Source organism: Hippocampus bargibanti, linkage group LG13 (genome assembly GCF_051943395.1).
Source record: "Hippocampus bargibanti isolate YZ-2025 linkage group LG13, ASM5194339v1, whole genome shotgun sequence".
Lineage (NCBI taxonomy): Eukaryota > Metazoa > Chordata > Actinopteri > Syngnathiformes > Syngnathidae > Hippocampus > Hippocampus bargibanti.
Window position 1 is genome coordinate 5599817 of NC_142746.1, and position 18412 is coordinate 5618228.

At 39.3% G+C, this 18412-nt stretch overlaps 1 protein-coding gene across 3 annotated transcripts in view; it reads left to right on the forward strand.

The window, feature by feature from the left end:
- The window catches only part of birc6 (baculoviral IAP repeat containing 6), an 85864-nt gene that overhangs the window by 55648 nt on the left and 11804 nt on the right, over positions 1-18412 (forward strand). For all 3 annotated transcript variants that reach the window (XM_089012857.1, XM_089012860.1, XM_089012858.1), the window contains 5 exons: positions 6740-6962; positions 10548-10693; positions 12284-12394; positions 15240-15457; positions 16824-16985. In XM_089012857.1, coding sequence (XP_088868983.1) covers positions 6740-6962; positions 10548-10693; positions 12284-12394; positions 15240-15457; positions 16824-16985 — 860 coding nt within the window. The remainder of the gene's footprint in view (positions 1-6739; positions 6963-10547; positions 10694-12283; positions 12395-15239; positions 15458-16823; positions 16986-18412) is intronic.

Here is an 18412-nt window from a genome sequence, read left to right on the forward strand (position 1 = left end):
AGAGGAAAGCATACATGTTTGCAATCGATTAAAGAATTTATTCCATTCCATTTTGAGGCAACATTGGGGAGAACCGATCACCAGAAAAGAGGCACAAAATGGTGACCTCCTGTGGGCACCTCCGTTTCCACAGGCTGATAAATTCCTTATATGGAGCTTAGACACCCTCTTCTGGAGGCTTTTGGGTGCAACACAAGGTTTTCAGACCAAACAATACAGCAAAATACATTGACGTGATGGAAGGACTGCTAAAATGTGTCTTTTTTTCAGTCAGGGGGCGTTCCTTTAGTGATGTCACGTACGGACTCGTCACCAACTCAAAAACAAGACTTCCTGAATATTCAGCGCGAGTCTTAAAACGTAAAATAGAGCTATATGCGGTGGAATCTTTTTAAAATACACTCAGTAGAAGTCATTTGAAGCCATTTTACAAATTATGGACACAACTTGTCCGGAGACGTCGGTTGTCCTTTAATGTCAAATGATTTGTTAACCTATGGGCAAATCAAAGTGACTACCTTTTTAAAAAATATATATATATTTCACACAAGTGACAACAAATGACAAGAATTTTTAATTGTATCAGCAGGCCGGAAAAAAAGACTTCAAGGCTCAGTTTATAGTTTTGATGAAGGTCAGTCCTGGTTGAGCTCTTGCGTATGTCCATCATGGTTTCATCATGGTTAATAACTTCTTCGTGTTTCATGCTGTCTCTTCCAATCCTTCGCTATCTTTTCGGACTTTGACTCAGTATGTTTTCCACATCTTCACACAGTTCCTCTAACTTAACCCACCTCTTATTTAGGAAAAGATTCATTTCAAACTTTTTGAACAGTCTGTCCATACTTCTTGAAGTCGTTTTCTGAAAGTCGATTGTTATAAAAATATCTTATTCACTATAATGTTGTGTATATGTATACAAACACAATTACAAATAAGTTGAGAAATGTGCCAATGATGCCTAACATGGCCAAGATGGATTCCTCTTGCTCCTCCTTCAGCTCCAGTGCACGCACATCATCAAGGGTGATAACTGTAGTGCCCATGATCTTGCAACTCCCCTAACACCTCAAGGTGACCCGAATCTGTAATAAAAGGAAATGAACAATACTCTAGTCAGCTTTCAAATGTAATACAACAGGGTGAACATTACAATGGCTTTCGCAAACTCCTCCTATCTGTGTATCCATCATGAAGTAGACCAAATATGGCCACGCAGAGTCGAGTCATCATATTTACTGACCTGCCACAAGCCGCGCGATAAATCCGAATTTGTCAACAATTGGATAAGCATAACCATGGACTATTTGGGATTAAAATGGAAAATTACCAGCGGTAAAGTTTCATGCTTGTCCTGTCAAAAGAAGCATGATTAAATGCTACCATTAGAGCTTCTCACGTCCGCCCACTGATTTTCATGCGCTGTAAATGATTAAACGCCCCAGATGCTGTGTGTAGTTAACGAGCGTCATTCGCATTCTCCTTGCGGAAGAAAATACAATGATTAAAAAGCTGCAGTGTTTCCTCTAGCCGGACAGTAGAGACAGACAATACACTACATGAGCAAGAGATGTTTTTTTCCCCCTTTTGTTGGGTGTATTTGTGAATGGAGAGCTTCTGCGGTCTTTCCTCAAAAATATGCCGTCACTACTCATTAACGTACATTAAATGAATTACAAATGGGATTACAGGGAAATAGCGTGGGAAAAAAATATTTTACCCGAAGGTGGTTTTGGTACACATATTTGTCTTTCACCATGCTTTTTGGATCGTCAAAAAATTCCTCGAATTTAAGGATGTACATGTGAAAACCTGCTGGCGAAGGAGGGTAGAATGGACAGTTTTGTTCAACTGTACTTCCAGGGAAACCCACCTCGTGCCACATCCAGTTCGAAAGACCATCAAGTCCAATGTCCCCTGAAATTTGAATTCACTCTGACCCTTCCTAGTATTCAGTAATTTTTCATCTGCTCAAGTACCAACAGCTTTATTTGGTGATAGTGATGACAAGCCCTCTTCTCTCTAACCACCTTTCTTTCCATCCTTTCCCCAGTGGTTCCCTGTTTTGTGTGAACTCTTCTGCACAATTTTCCCAACTCCCTCCTCATAGTGTTGGTTAATTTACCCACCCTGCTCGCTATGTCGGTTACATCTTTCTTGCTTCGGATTCTTCTGGGAAACAGTGCAATTAGTGCTTCTCAATGAAGTATCTTGCTCACTCCGGATGCGTCTGACCCTGAACGATATATCATTTTCGGATCGTTGTGTAGGTGTGTCAGCTGGTGTCTCTAGTCTATGCCACCATGCTTCCAGTCTTCTAGTGGAGAATACACAAGTCCCTGAAGTAGCCAGGTCTGGTTGTTGATATTCCAGAGAAAGATAAAAAGCCAAAATATTCCATAGATTAGATCACTGTGGAGAGGCAAAGGAAGCCGCAGAGCCAGACGTTTAATATAGCCTTCGAGATCTTAACGTACCAGCAGTGACAGCAGTATTATGGTAGGTCTTCAACACCAGTTGGAGACCATGGCAGTACTGTGCATTGCATAACCGAGCAGAATGATGGCAAAAGAGAGAGAATGGATCCTGATGGCCGTGGCAATGAAGGAGCATAAGAATGAGCAAAAAGAAAGAGGAGGGTGGGGGAAGCAACATTGCTCACGCTTAGCGTTCTCTCCTCCCCTCTCTCCGCTGTGGGGGCTGGCTGTGCACACAGAAGCACAGCTTCCACCAAAATGGCACAAATGTAAAAAAGGGAGTATAACATTTCAAAAATGTTATACCAACACTGCTGTTTTTGTGACATGGAACCTATCATCAGCTGCTGTTTGTTGGACAGAGCCATGCAGAAGAGTGATGAAGGGAAAGGGGGGGGGGGCACGATGAAGCAGTGGTGAAATAAAAATTGGTTGAAGCTGGGCGGAGGACAAAGCAGGAGGCAGTGAAAAGGGATGGGGAGGCAGTTGGGATCTGTGCACATGTTATTTATCTCTAAGGGGATGGCAGCCACCATGTATGCTTAGTCGTCTCGAGTCTTAGATTTCTATAAAACATACCTTAATGACTCGCATTTTATTTCTCGATGTCTAAAGACTCAATGTACGATTGTTGTCTAGTTTAATTAGTCATCGCGAAACATCACATGGAAGTATTTCTATTTACTAAATGCCAGAACAATGAAAGAAGGGAATTTTGAGGACCATTTTTCAAACTCGGAAGTCCACTGACTGCAAAATTACTACCCATTCAACAAAACCCAGATTAGGAAGTCATGTCTTGGGAAGCTTCTGAGCGGTTTGTTAAGAACATTTGCGTTCATAAGAGACACACCTGTGGATGAATTAATGGTCAAAAGAAGAGCCCACGAGAGAATTCTGGACTTGCACACGTCTGCTGCATCCATGTGTGCAATATAATGAGAGAATTATGAGATCCATGAAAAGGTGCCACATTTTTTCAATTATACGCAAGTGCAAACACCATGCTGACACAAACACTAGGTATCAAACCCCTCAGTAAAGATTTTGGTTCTCTATCCCAGTGACAATCATCACTGGGATAGAGAACCAAAATCTTTGATCAAAAAAAGTGTGTCAAACAAAGATCAAATGCAAGGGACCCTGTAAAGTTGTTGGCGCTAGATGTGTGTCATTATCCGCAGGAAACCGAATTCTGTAACTGACATTGCCTTACCGCCAGGAAGAAATCTATTACATCGGTGTGTAGTAATGTAATAATTCTTATTTGGTTAAATCAAATCAATTTTCTGATTTAATTCCATTTTGGCAATTTTGTACGCACACACACATGCAGACACACGCGCACGCAATGGCATGAAGTAATGGTCATTATTTTGATTAGCCTAATTGACCTTGAACAGAAAAAGTTAAGTATTATTGCAGTTTTAGGGAATATGGTAAATGACTCCTGGAAATTTGCTATAGAATGAGTACACACCGAATTTCAAGCTTATTTCAATCCATCTTTTGGAGATTGATTGGCAGTGAGGGGAAATTTTCCTTGAAAATAGAATTAGTTTGATTTTAGACAATTTTGTGGCATTTCTAAGTGAGACATGGGATGAGAGGTTATATGGAGTCCTTACAGGCAGAGATGTTTAAATTTTGGCCTACCTTTTCCTGTTTGTTCAACTGACTTGCCACTTCAATGCACATTATTACACTGTACTGAGGCAGTTTGTTGGCTAAATTTTACCATTTCAGTCTCTTAACTGCTCATTGGTCTAAAATGGTTGAGAAGAGATGATGCACTCTCACCATGTTCCTCAGTTAGATTATTTGCCACCCGCTGGTCCCATTTGTTTTTTTTTCTGTTCCCAAGGGAGACTATTAAACACCACAACTACCATCAACCATTTGCACCCTAATCCCTGTACTATTTTGGGAGTTTTGTAAGGCACGCTGCACTGCATGAAGTTGGTGTTTTTTATTGAATGTTCACATTATCCAGTGTCTGAAACTCATGACAAAAAGTTAGCGGACACCCGCCATAAAGTTGCCTGCCCCATTTTTCACAATTTGAAACACAATAAGATTACTAATCGCAAAAAAAAAAAAAAAACATTGTTGCGAAGTATGAAGGATTTTTTTTTTATTAAGGAAGTACCTACCACAAATATCTCTTTCTGAATATTTTACTGCAGTTGTCGTTTGTCGTCATGGTGCACAATGCAAAGTTTGCGTTGCGTTGTCTGCTCAAAGCCACGTGGCCTCCTCTTTCTAAGTGGCTTTCAAAACTTTCAAGTACACTTTTCAGTCACGGTATATGCCAAACGAATATTCGTTTGGCAATTTGCATACTTGGCACGGCAGCCAATCAGAAGCCTGTTTCGTGCTTCAGACTATACCGTGACTGAAAAGTGTACTTAAAATTTTTGAAAGCCACTTAGAAAGAGGAGGCCAAGGTTTGTAGCGATTTGCTAGTAGGTTTTGCTTTATTGAATAAAACAAACGTTTGATTTGAAAAAAATCTTTTTTGTTTTTTCTTTTCTTGAAGAAGTCGGCCACCCGGGCCGAGACCTTTTGAAAGTTGTACGCCTGACGTAAAAGTTATACGCCCCGGGCCTCCGGGCAAGCATTATTTAAAACACTGCATTATCCAATAAAACATACACTCGCTTACAGCAGAGTGAATTTGAAGCTATAACGCAATGTAATTGCATCACAGATGAACACCCGCCTCAACTTCTTGCTTTTCCTACCTGAAATTTTAGCACTTGACGTAGAGTTGTTATGTGTGGTGTAGCGAAAAGTAATAAAATGGGAAGTAGTCCCCTCACCGCTTCCTTTTTTTGGGGGGTTTGATACTGATGATAGTGGTCGTTAGTTTGTGGACTTGGTATATTGTTCACATTGTTTGATGGTGTCTTTGGCAGGCAAGCGCACTGAGATGAAACTTCCAACACTATTTGTCAAAGCTTTTCTTTGTTGGCATAATTGCTTTTTTTAATCATTTACCATTTTTTTTCTTATACTGGGGTACTCAAAACTGTATTCAACCAATAAACCATTGCACACGTGTTTTCAACATGTTTTTTTCATGACATTATCTATGGTGTAACTGTAAGGTATGGTCTATCTCAAGGCTTTTATTAAACCAATTAATGTTTCAATTTGTTAGTCACACATATATTTGTTCATGTGAATGGTCACACTACCTGCTCACACCCCCGTAAAATACAGGTAACATCCAACTTACGGGTTCCGTTCCAACCAAAATGGTCGTAAGTCGAAATCCATTCAAAATGTTGTATAGAGACTCGGTGCTAAATGACTTACAAACGACCTTATTCGGACAGCATGGGGGCGGACACCTCTCCCCGGATTTACCCCACTTTCCGTGCCAACGCGCGGCCTGACCCCGCGGCCATCTGTGGCACAGACGCGCCCCACCCACCATCTCGCCCCGAAGCAGAACAAACTGTCTCAAAGTGGCGGCGGCGCCGGCCGTGGGCTAGACGCGGTGTTCTCGTCGCGTCGATCCCGAGCGCTGACGCCTGACCCGCCTCGGTTTTAGTCCGGCCGGCGTCGGTGGACACCCCCCACGCCCCCACCGGTGCCATCACGCGGTCGATTGCTGTGTGAGAGTTAGATGCTGGCTGGCTGGCTGGCTGAAATTATTATACATGTTGCCGGGCTGTTAGCGCGTTGCGGTGCCAGGCGTCGAATTAAAATTACAAAAATAGGGTCTGGTGGTCGTAAGTATGGGTGGTCGTAAGTCGGATGTTACTTATACCAACCATCCATTTGCAAGTTATGATAACAGGGATTTTTGCAAGGGACTGTGTAGGTTGTGTATTTCAAAGTTGTTTGAAAAAGATAGTATGAGCAAGGTGACCAATAAGAATCTTGATTGTGGGCAAGGAAAATGTATAGCCTAATAGCAGTATGGATTGATTAGCATACAATTTACAGACTCCATTCATACAACTCAGCATTGTTCATTATTTATTTGCACTGTGTGACTGGTGTTGTTTTTGCTACATGCAAGCCCCAAATATAAACCTTGTGAAGGAATATTTTCTATGGCCACTGTGGTTATTAATGAAATAAGAAGAAACCATCTGACTATTATGTGTTTAATGTAATCCAGGGTGAAATTGTAATAATTTTAATTTAATAAAATAATAAATAAATTAATTTAAAAACACTGTTGTGCAAAGAGGTGTTTTTTTTTTTTCAACTAAATTGACCTTGTGCCCTATTTTTTGTCTTGGTAGTTCTGGATATGGCGCGCCATGTGCCCCTGTATCGGGCATTACTGGAGCTGCTTCGGGCCATCTCAACCTGCACATCCCTCGTCCCTCTGCTGCTTCCTTTGTCTGGTGACCGAGGGCAGGATGAAGAAGAAGAGGATGAAGAAAACTCAGAAGGACAGACGTCTGTTGGGATGCTGCTGGCTAAAATGAAGACATGCGTCGACACTTACACTAATCGCCTCAGGTTAGACTTGCATATGAACAAAATTGTTGGTACTGCTCCATTAATGAAAAGAACCTGCATGGGTGACAGAAATAAATTCAATCTGATAATTTCAAGAATAAATTGAAAAAAGAACTCATTGCAGTTCAGAAAATAGGATGAGTGAATGAAGAAGTGAATGAATGATCACCAATACAAATAAGACATTGCTTTGAAATTGCCATTCGAGAGAGTTTTAAAAAAAAGAATTAAACAGGCCCGGATAAAATGTTAAAAAAAATATTTTTGCACAACCTTTTAAGGCGATCACTGCAATCAAATGATTTTTTTAAAGTTTCACTTAAGACTTCTTCACTCCTCAGCTGGTTATTTTGGCTCACTCACCATAGGAAAACTGCTCCTGTGTTCAGTTTTGAAGGGTGGTTTCCCCAGACACCATGTTTCAGTTGTGACCTTAGATTTATAACAGCATTTATGGAGATCAGAGGTCATATAAGTCCACTTCAAAGTAGCCCAGTGATTTCCTATTAGCCATTTGTGTTTGTTTTTACCTGTGCTTTGGGTCAACATGAAATGATGCTTGAATTCAAGCTTTCTGACACTGGGCAGCTCGTCTCCCTCTGGAATTCCTTGACAGCCTTATGTTGTACCCTAACAGATTCAAACCACCCTTTGTCAGATATAGCCCGAGAACATAAAAGAGTCTCTTCCATGTTTCACAGTTTGGACTGTGTCCTTTTCGTGCATGTTTAATTTTTGCCTCTGTGAACACAGTGTTAATGGGGCTTGCCCAAAGTTCCACTTTTGATTTGCTTATCCATATGATATCCTTGCAGATGTTTTGTGCCTTCATCCAGTTTGGCAAATTCCACCTTTTTATGATTTATTTTTAACAGTGTTTGTCCTTAGTCAAGTTTTCCTCAAACACCAACAGATGGTGCGACCTGATACTGATTGAAATTGACCCTGGATTTCAACTTTAATGTCTTGTCAGGTCAATCTGGGCTCCCTTGCTTCCGTTCAAGCCAAATAATGTAGTAATAATAATAATAATAATACATTTCATTTATAAGCGCCTTTCAAAACTCTCATGTCACTTTACAGTCGCAGGATAAGTTTTTTTTCTGTGGATGAGGTAGCGGCAGCCACACGCGCCAGCGTTGACTCAACCCGGAGGTAACTCAAATAGATAGAAATCTAGATAGCTAATAAATAGATAATTGCGAGCTAATAAATAGTTAGCTGGCTAGCTAAATAATAATCAGTTTTATGACTCCTCTGTGTTAAGTATAAAATCAAGTCTAGTATTGTATGCATTGTATTGTACAATAGGGCTTTACAGGCCCATTGTCAACAAATACTTATGACATTCCCGATCCGAACCTTCCAAAAGGGTGAGTGGAAAAAAACTAAACCAAAACATTGTTGTCTGGGAAAAAAAAAACAGGAATCTTGAGTAGGAACCGCAGATGGCAGGATAATCACTTCAGAGTAACTAAGCCACAATGCCTGCTAAATGGTCAGCATTTAACCCATAATATGGTGCTATACAATGTCTAAGTACTTTTTAGAGTAGTGTGGGAGTGCGTTTAATAAAATGAAACACTGCAGGAAGACAACTCTGGATTAATGGGTGCACTTCATAACAGAACCCCATCGGTCGATGCAGAATTCTCTGTCACTTCGCCTCTCAGAAGCAGACTCACATCGCATCTTGTCCCACTTAGTCGGTGCTTATTGTGTACACTAACATTAGATTTGGTCATCGTTACTTCGCCCCTTCTCCAATTAGCGGAGGATTATCAGGAAAGGGAGGTAGCGGGAGCAAAACAATCATGTCGTTTAACTAAATGCAAGAGTATAAAAACAAGTCCTAATCAAGATTTAAAGGGCAACCGACGTTACTTGTTTGTTTTTTAACTGACATCGGAAAAATGTTTTATAGCATCTAAAATACCCAAAACACGCAATATGATATTTTTATTCAAATGCAAAACTCCAATAAAAATGACTTAGTGTCCAAAATCTGTAAAAAAAAATTGAGCTGCGAATTGGGCATTTTCAGAAAGTCCCGCCCCCAGTTCGTGACGTCACGCCAAGACGTCTTACATTTGTGCAGAATCAAAACAATGGCTTCAGATTCGGAGAATATGCTTTCTTGTTACACATCCAGTTATGAATATGATTCAAATAGTTCTGAAGAGGAAAGCATACATGTTTGCAATCGATTAAATAATTTATTCCGTGCCATTTTGAGGCAACATTGGGGGAAAATCTCTCACCCAAAAAAAAGAGGCACAAAATGGCGACCTCCAGTGGCCACCTCCGCTTCCACAGGCTGATAAATTCCTTATGTGGAGCTTGGATGCCCTCTTCTGTCGGCTTTTGGGTGCACCACGGTTCTCAGACCAAACATGTACAGCAAAATCCATTGATGTTGATGGACTGCTACAATTTGTCTTTTTTCGGTCAGGGGGCGGTCCTTTCATGACGTCACGTACGGACTCGTCACCAACTCAAAAACAAGACTTCCTGAATATTCAGAGTGAGTCTTAAAACGTAAAATATAGCTATATTCGGTGGAATCTTTGTAAAATATGCTCAGTAGAAGTCATTTGATGGACACAACTTGTCCGGCGACGTCGGTTGACCTTTAATGAGTATGGACAGATGGGTGGATGGATGGATTGTTGGATGCATCGAATCATGGATGCATGGATGGGTATCATAGGCAATATACAGAAAACTGTTTTATTTATGTATAATATCACCAATCGGAACAATGTAGATTGGATTGGATGTACCTTTATTTGTCTCGCAGTGATGCCAAGCAAAGTGAGACTTTGTGTGCGATGTGAGACTGCACACCTGACATTGCAATAAACCAAAGTTAGACTTTGTGAGCGATGTGAGACTGCACAGGTGACATTGCAATACTCATAGGTCACATTGTCTTTATGGTGAAATTGTTTTCATTCTCTTTTAGAAGTTGTGAGGTTGGTGATCGGGACTTTGAAATGTATTAAATATTGGGGAAATATTGATTAAACTTATAAATAATATGCAGGTGGTATTTAGAACAATACAAAAAAATGTTATCGTGTCACAAATTTTAGACACTTTAACACAAAGCATCAAATTTTAAAATTAACACATCTCAGCATGTAGTTTCTTTAGTTGTATTGCTACTTCTTTACTAACTGTTTATTGAGAAGCAAGCAAGTTAAGGGGAAAAAAGGGGGATTTGCGGGTTGTGGCTTCCTGTTCAACTTTTGTAGTTCAACTTTTGATCTTAATACCCTCAAATTATTAGGAGTTGGTTGTCAAAAGAGAGATCGGAGAAGTCTGCTTTTTTTATTACATTCTATTTTCACTTATTGATGCAAAATTTCAGCATTTAACCCTGATTATCAAGGAGATTGAATGCTGTTGGTCTGATATTTTAATATCTAAGAAGAAAAAGCCATTTCAAAAGGAGTATTATACTCAATTAAATATCTGTATAAAATCATTGTGAATTATATATATCTCTTCTTCTTTTCCTTTCGGCTTTTCCCGTCAAGGGGTCGCCACAGCATATACAGTATATATATGTGTGTATTACAGGTCAAAGAAAGATAAAAGTAAAGGCATTATGAAGCCGGATAGCTCAGACCCAGAGCCAGAGGGCCTCACTCTTCTTGTGCCTGACATACAGAGGACAGCTGAGATTGTCTATGCCGCAACGACGAGCCTCCGGCAAGCTAACCAAGGTAAACGCCTTTTTCTGTTTTACCTTCAGGGATACTAAACTGGTTTTATTTTTTTGTTTGTTGATAATGAATTCGGTTCCCTCATTATTTTTAATGTACAATTGACACATTTGAAACTCAGTTTCTGAACCTGAGTACACATGATGTCACTTCCTGTGGACAGCCACTTGTAAAATCCCTCTGTAAAAGGTGTTAAATCTAAATCTAAAAATAAGGAAGCCGTGAAATCCATTATATTTTAGACAAAATATTACATTTTAATCGCTGAAAATAAAATGGCTAAATAACTAAAGTAACCCTTTTTACCATTTAAAATTACTAAATACGTGTAATATCTCATTTAGTCAGATGACTTCCGGAGCAAAACAATGAAGCACTGCTAACCAAACTGCAATTCACCACGTGTTTGCCTTATTTTACTCGAGATCTAAATAGGCAATCTCCTTCATTTCACACTGTTCTTCTTCATCCTAAGTCTAAGGACACAGAAATTGACTTTTTTCTACCCAAAAGTACTCAACTTTCATAACCTCTGACTGCTGGTCATACGTACAATATTAACCAAGGCCAACCTTGACCGAATTTAGATTAGATCGTTGTTGGTTGATTTTGAAGTAAAACATTTTCAGCATGGGCAATTTTACATGTCATACAATTTCCTCCTTGACTCTGTGGAACATGAATCAACATCACATGTTGAATTAGCATTTGTATGACATAGAGGAGAGCATTAAAAACACTTCTACACATATATGTAGCTTTTACACAGTCATGGTGAGTCCATGGCAATGACTAAAAGCAGAAAAATGCAGAAAATAAGATTCTTCCAACAAAGTGAGTCACCTTTATAAAGTAGCAGATGCCTAAAATTTTAACTGCACATCGAAACATTATACGTAGCCCTCATTACCTTTTTGCCTGCCAGTACTCTTAATTTAATTATCCCCCAACTTGCCATTAAATTTAGCTCGACAAAATTGTTATGCTCTGTCCATATAAATAGCGAGCCAACTGATCACGGAGGTGCAGAGTTGACTATTAAACATAGTCGTAGTATGCATGGTGTGTAGATAGAATCAATGCTAAGTTACTTCCCTTTTTGAATTCCATCTGTTTAAGGCCTCACAAATCACATAATACATTTTTTATGCGTACATTGCAACATGAAGACCTTGATAAACATGATCTCAACAAAATGTCTGCCCTTAATACTTAGGCTGCTTTCAAACTAGTAATAGTGTCTGACATACAAAACGGATGTAAAAAAAAGGAAATGGGGTGGGGGGGGGAGACATCAGGGAGGTATACATAATTCATTTTCCAGTCATGTATCCAGGTAATTTCACCCATCCACCATGTTGTTGATGTTGCTCGCCCGCACAAGTCACAATTCTCAACCAGTTCCCCTGAAACTTGATGTATTAATTTTTTTCTACTGATATGTAAATAGTCATTCTGTCCAGAAAAATAACCTTAATACAAGTCCTGCGAGGCCATGCCAAGACACCTTTTCCATGGCAGCAGTTTGGCACACAATTGTATTATACTGCAACCTGTTCATCTCTGCTCTCCAAACATTTTGTTTAACAGAGAGGAAATTCGTTGAGACTTCAAGAAAGGTATCAAGTAGGCCCAAGCCCCTTTCTATCCTGCGTTCTCTTGAAGAAAAATATGTTGCTGCGATGAAGAAGCTGCAGTTTGGTGAGACCGCTTTTTTTTATTTGCAGAGTTGTTTTTTCTGTTTATTTTCCATATTTTCACAACCATACGCAACATATTAAAAGACGTAGTGTCACTTATTTCTGTATTTACCACATCTACAAGACGCAAGCTTACACGATGCGAGAGCATGAGTTTTTAAATGTACTTTTTTACCAATATGCTCATGTTATTTATTTTTTTTATCAGTCATCGTTATCATACCCATTTAAATTCTAATCTTCTGGATCCGAATTGAACAGCGAAGAAACTTCACAAGCAAACATGCTAGCATTCTTGCATCATTGTTAAAGTCAACCTCATCCCCGTGCGGCTCCTCGTGTGTTGTCGCAACATTAGTCTGTCAAGCGGACCAGACCCTACATTGAAGTCACCCAATAACATTCACAGATTTAAGAACTCAATGCACATTATCAGGCACCCGTCCATTGTGGAGAAAAATTTTTAATGTATTTTTATGACTTTTATATGTGTCTCATGGTCATGAAAATACGGGTGTGTAAACGAATGCCATTCCCTCAAATATGATCATCCTGCATTGTGTTACAACTTGGAAAAAACAAGGGCATCAAACAACCCTCCACGCTCAAATTCACACATATTTAAGTGTTCAATAAATCATTCATTTTAGACTGGATTACACTATTACAATTTTTTTCGAACCTCCATTTTGAATAATTTTCTCTTTCTTGCTCAATGCGGAGGATTCTCATGTTTTTACTTTGGTGCCAAGTCAACCACCAAAAGCCTCAGAAGTAAATGACTGCCGAACAAAAGAAAAGCATTGAGCTTTTTTTATCTACAGTTCACCATGGCAAAGCACAATATTCACAAGCTAAGGCCGACAGGTGGTATGAATATTCTGAAACTTAAATACAGTTTGACAATTCGAGCCTGTGAGCCTGAGGCAGGGCAAACAATCCCACGCACGCAAGAAGAAATCGCTGCATGCGTTTGTAGATTTCACCACATGCTGATATGATGCTGCATATGTAAAGAAGAAAAAAGCAAGAGCATGTACAACAGGAGAGGAAAGCGACTCCCTAGAACTAGGGCTTGATGATTATGGAAAAATATAATCAAAATAACTTGATTACTGATGATTGAATAGATTATTCATTTATTTTGAAATTGATTACTTATTCAACAACTAAAATTCAAGGACAATCAATCATAGCTTCATGCTGATTAATTCCTATAAATTGGACACTTCATTCGTGAGCAATCTCGTTTTATTGTCAGGTATAAAATAAAATTGAAATATCATCTGAAATTTAAGCCTCTTGCATTTTCATTCTGCCACATACACACTTCGGTTGCCTTGCATGTTTGCACCCGTTGAAGCCTTAAAGGACAACCGACGTCACTTTTTTGTTTCCTAACTGACATCAGAAAAACGTTTTATAGCATCTAAAATACCCAAAACACGCAGTATGACATTTATTCAAATGCAAAACACCAATAAAAATGACTTAAAGTGTCCAAAATCTGCAAAAAATTGAGCTGTGAATTGGGCGTTTTCAGAAAGTCCCGCCCCCAGTTCGTGACGTCACGCCAAGACGTCTTGCATTGCTGGAGAATCAAAACAATGGCTTCAGATTCGGAGAATATGCTTTCTTGTTACACATCCAGTTATGAATATGATTCAAATAGTTCTGAAGAGGAAAGCAAACATGTTTGCAATCGATTAAAGAAGTACTTACGTATCAATTCGAGCCATCAGGACTGCAATGTAGCGTCCCAGAAAATGCACAAGATGGCCACTGAGCTGTTGTGAGGAATGAATCAGCCCGTTTCCACAGGCTGATAAATTCCTCACATGGAGCTTGGACGCCCTCTTCTGGCGCAAGACGAGGTTTTCAGACCAAACAAGCATTGACGTGATGGAAGGACTGCTACAATGTGTCCTTTTTTTCGGTCAGGGGCGTTCCTTCAGTGACGTCACATACGGACTCGTCAGAACTCAAAAACAAGACTTCCGGAATATTCAGCATGAGTCTTAAAACGTAAAATATAGCTATATGCGGTGGAATCTTTGTAAAATACACTCAGTAGAAGTCATTTGAAGCCATTTTACAAATTATGGACACAACTTGTCCGCCGGAGACGTCGCTTGTCATTTAAATAAGCATTATGCGCATGTCTTTATCATATTTACTTTATTTTAATTTATTTTCACATATTTGGTGACTTACTGGTCTAACTTGGGATCTTGGGGATTTTATTTCATGCCATGTTATGTGGAATTTTGTTTTGGTGCCACAACACAACAAAAAAAAAAAATACAAAGCAAAACAATCCTTGCATTTGTGTATGGAGCCACTTTATGGTATAGTTAATTCATGCTTGGTCGAGTGGTAAGTGCACCGATCTTACAGTGTAGAGGTTGTGGGTTTGATCCCGGTTCTAGCCCTCCTGTATGGAGTTTGCATGTTTCCCCTGGCCGGCGTGGGTTTTCTCTGGGTACTGAGGTTTCCTCTTATGTACCAAAACATGCATGGCAGATTAATGGACCACTCTAAATATAACCTTGGTGTGAGTCTGGTGAGCACAGGTGATTGTTCGTCTCTGTGTGCCATGCGATTGGCTGGCAACCCCCCCCCCCCCCATGCGACTGCCCAAAGACAGCTCTAATAGCCTCCAGCATCACCCCATGACCCTTCTGGGGATAAAGTGGATCAGGAAATGAAGGAACAAACCAACGGACGAACGAACGAACGAACGAACGAACGAACGAACGAACGAACGAACAAATGAATAATTTGTGGTTGAGCGCTTTTTTTCCTGTGATGATACACAACTTGAAAATACTTTTCTCTCTATTCAGACACTTTTGAAATGGTATCAGAGGATGAGGATGGGAAACTGATGTTCAAGGTCAACTACCATTACATGTCTCAGGTGAAGAATGCCAACGATACAAACAGTGCAGCCAGATCCCGTCGTCTTGCCCAAGAGGCTGTCACCCTTTCCACCTCCCTGCCTCTGTCATCCTCATCAAGTGTCTTTGTCCGTTGTGATGAGGAGAGATTGGACATCATGAAGGTAAATTTGGGAATATGATCTATTCAACCAAGTTATGCATATATTTGGAAGTGTATGTTTTCCTCATACCACACACTCTTGGATCAAGTGAAATGTGAGTGAAATCTTAGGATCCGGTCAGTTACCAGTTTGTAAATATAATTAATCTATCTGCTAATCACAATCACTAGTTTCGGTCAGTTACCCATGTGTTTGTAAATGTACTTAATCTATCAGGGAATCACAATCCGTTGTTTCTAAATACAATATCAAACAGTTTGAAAGTTTATGCCGCAAAAAAAAAATAAATACAAACGTTCCCCCACTTTGTAGTCAGATGACAAGATGACAAAAGTTGCAAATTGAGAAAGTAAATAGTCCGTCTTGCTTTCCCCCCCACTTGCCTCTCGGGGCTTGAGTTGTCTACATAGCAACATCAGCATAAAGTTGCCTGGCCTTTGACTCACCACTCTACACCTGTGTCTTCCCCCTGAGCCATTGCATTTATTCCAACTATTTTTTTTGTCTTCAGAGATTTCTACAGCAAATTTAAGTGTAACTGTTACACCTGAACGTTGTACGCCAGAATACAGCTAATGCATGAACAGAACCTCATATAGTTTAAAGAAATTATGTATAAATGTTCTTACCATTATATTAATCATTTTCATGGAAGAAATTGAATCTGCATCATAGAAACTACCCCCCAAGTGTCTCTTGAGGGAATCCTTCTTTGTTAAACTAGGTTCAAGACTGCGTATAAAATGCTTGTAAATCAATTAAAGCAATTTTTCAGTGTCTGTGAGTCACAAATTTCATCCAATCGCACAGTGCGAGTTCATGTTTTTATGCTGCCTCATTTTTAAGACGTGGTTTAAAGTCGCTGTGTTTTTACAATGCTTTAACCAGCTTCCTCCTCCTACACACACTGCTGCTGCAGTGAGAGAGTGTCGTCTACTTCTCTTTAGGTCGATTTAGAAATAAGCTTCGAACATGTTCTGCTCCATTCAAACTGCATGGAAACCTTTTTTTTTTTTTTCAAAATGTGTCATTCAATTTTTGAGAGTGCCCAAGAGCAGCGCGCTCTGGATGCTCCAATTGAGAACACTGGTCGCCAGTGCGTCAGGATTTACGGATCGAAACAATTCATGCATAAGCTACCAAATTACTTATCATGCAGGGTGTGTGCAGATATAATAAGAGGGGTGGGTGCACGCTCTGCCTATTCAAACATACCTCACTCCACTGCTGCCTGCTTTTTTATCGGCCACATGCAGATGTAAACATGCTTGTATGGTGAGCCGATGCGGCACAAGGATGAATGAAATAACAGAATGTTGTGTACTTCTTCGTACTAATTTTTTTCCACTTTTGATTGTATTTCCAGGTTCTCATCACTGGCCCAGCAGACACTCCTTATGCCAATGGCTGCTTCGAATTTGATGTGTATTTTCCCCAAGATTATCCCAATTCACCTCCTTTGGTAAACCTGGAGACAACCGGTGGTCAAAGTGTGCGCTTTAACCCTAATCTCTACAATGATGGCAAAGTGAGTGGAAAACATTTTGGCCATTTTTGAGGTAGAATTAAATGTCATCGGACTGGGTGATATCACAGTATAATAGAACCCCTGCATGGTAACTTTCTATTATGATACAAATTTACATGTGAAAATAAAATGTGCAGTGGAACACCTTCAATTGACAAAAATTTGCCAAGTTGTGACAGATAGGTATTTTCTCATCTATATATTTATATATGTATTCAGAATCTTATACATCAAATATAAAATATATATGTGAGGTTCGTTTGTGTGTTCATCCACCATCCTTCCATTCTATACTGTAGTGCCCATGAGTTTAAATGTTTGTGTTATAATCAAGTTGGCTTATTAGGAATCCAATAACCCAGTGTCAGTTGTGGCTATACAGTAGCTCTAACAGGCTGTGTGTTGATGTACCGATTACTTCCGGGTAGCGTGAATGCTGGCGTGAATGGCGGCCGCTGCTCACCTGCACAAAAAACTATGTGACTGTAAAGTGTTTTTGAGTTTTGAAAGGCGCTTATAAATGAAATGTATTATTATTATTATTATTATTATTATTATTATTATTATGTTGACAGTTCATTTATAAATCTTATAACTTTTAGTGTCATTTTAATCATTTTATATTTTCGTATTATCGATCGATTGTAGGGAAAAGCCGAAAGGAAAAGAAGAAGATTATTATTATTATTATTATTATTATTATTATTATTATTATTATTATTATTATTACAGTTTGTTATATAAAGCGCCTGAAAGTATAACAATGGCTTTTGACTACCTGAGAGCGAAGTACTGGTAGGCCACATAAAATTAGCTACATTTCTTGTAGGTGTGTAGCTTTGTAAGCAAATTTTGCTTTGCAATGGATAATATATCCTTATCATAAGTCTGTGTAAGCTCTCAGTCGTACAGGAGTGGTCCATCGATGAGAAAGTTTCTTCAGCTGTCATCTGTAGAATAGGGAAGGAAACCAATAATTCCCAAGATACAAAAAGGAGAGGAGTAGCAGTACCTTACATTGCAGGAGTTTCGGAAAAATTACAAAGAGTCCTTTGGCAACACAAAATTCCTACTTATTTCAAACCGACAAACACGTTAAGGCAAAAATTAGTGCATCCAAAAGATAGGCTACCAAATCAAAAACAAAGTAATGTAGTTTATTCCATACATTGTAAGAATAAAAATTGTAAAGAGCAGTACATTGGGGAGACTCAACACATTCTCAAAAAAAGACTTAATCAACATCGCAGGGATAATATAAGTGGGCCTCAATTGGCAGTACATTTGCACCTAAAAGCTAGCAACCACTCATTTGACGACAATGAGGTTAAAATCTTAGCGAAAGAACAGATGGTTTGAAAGGGGGGTAAAAGAAGCAATTCTTATAAAACAACAAAATACTTCATTAAACCGGTCTGGTGGGGTGA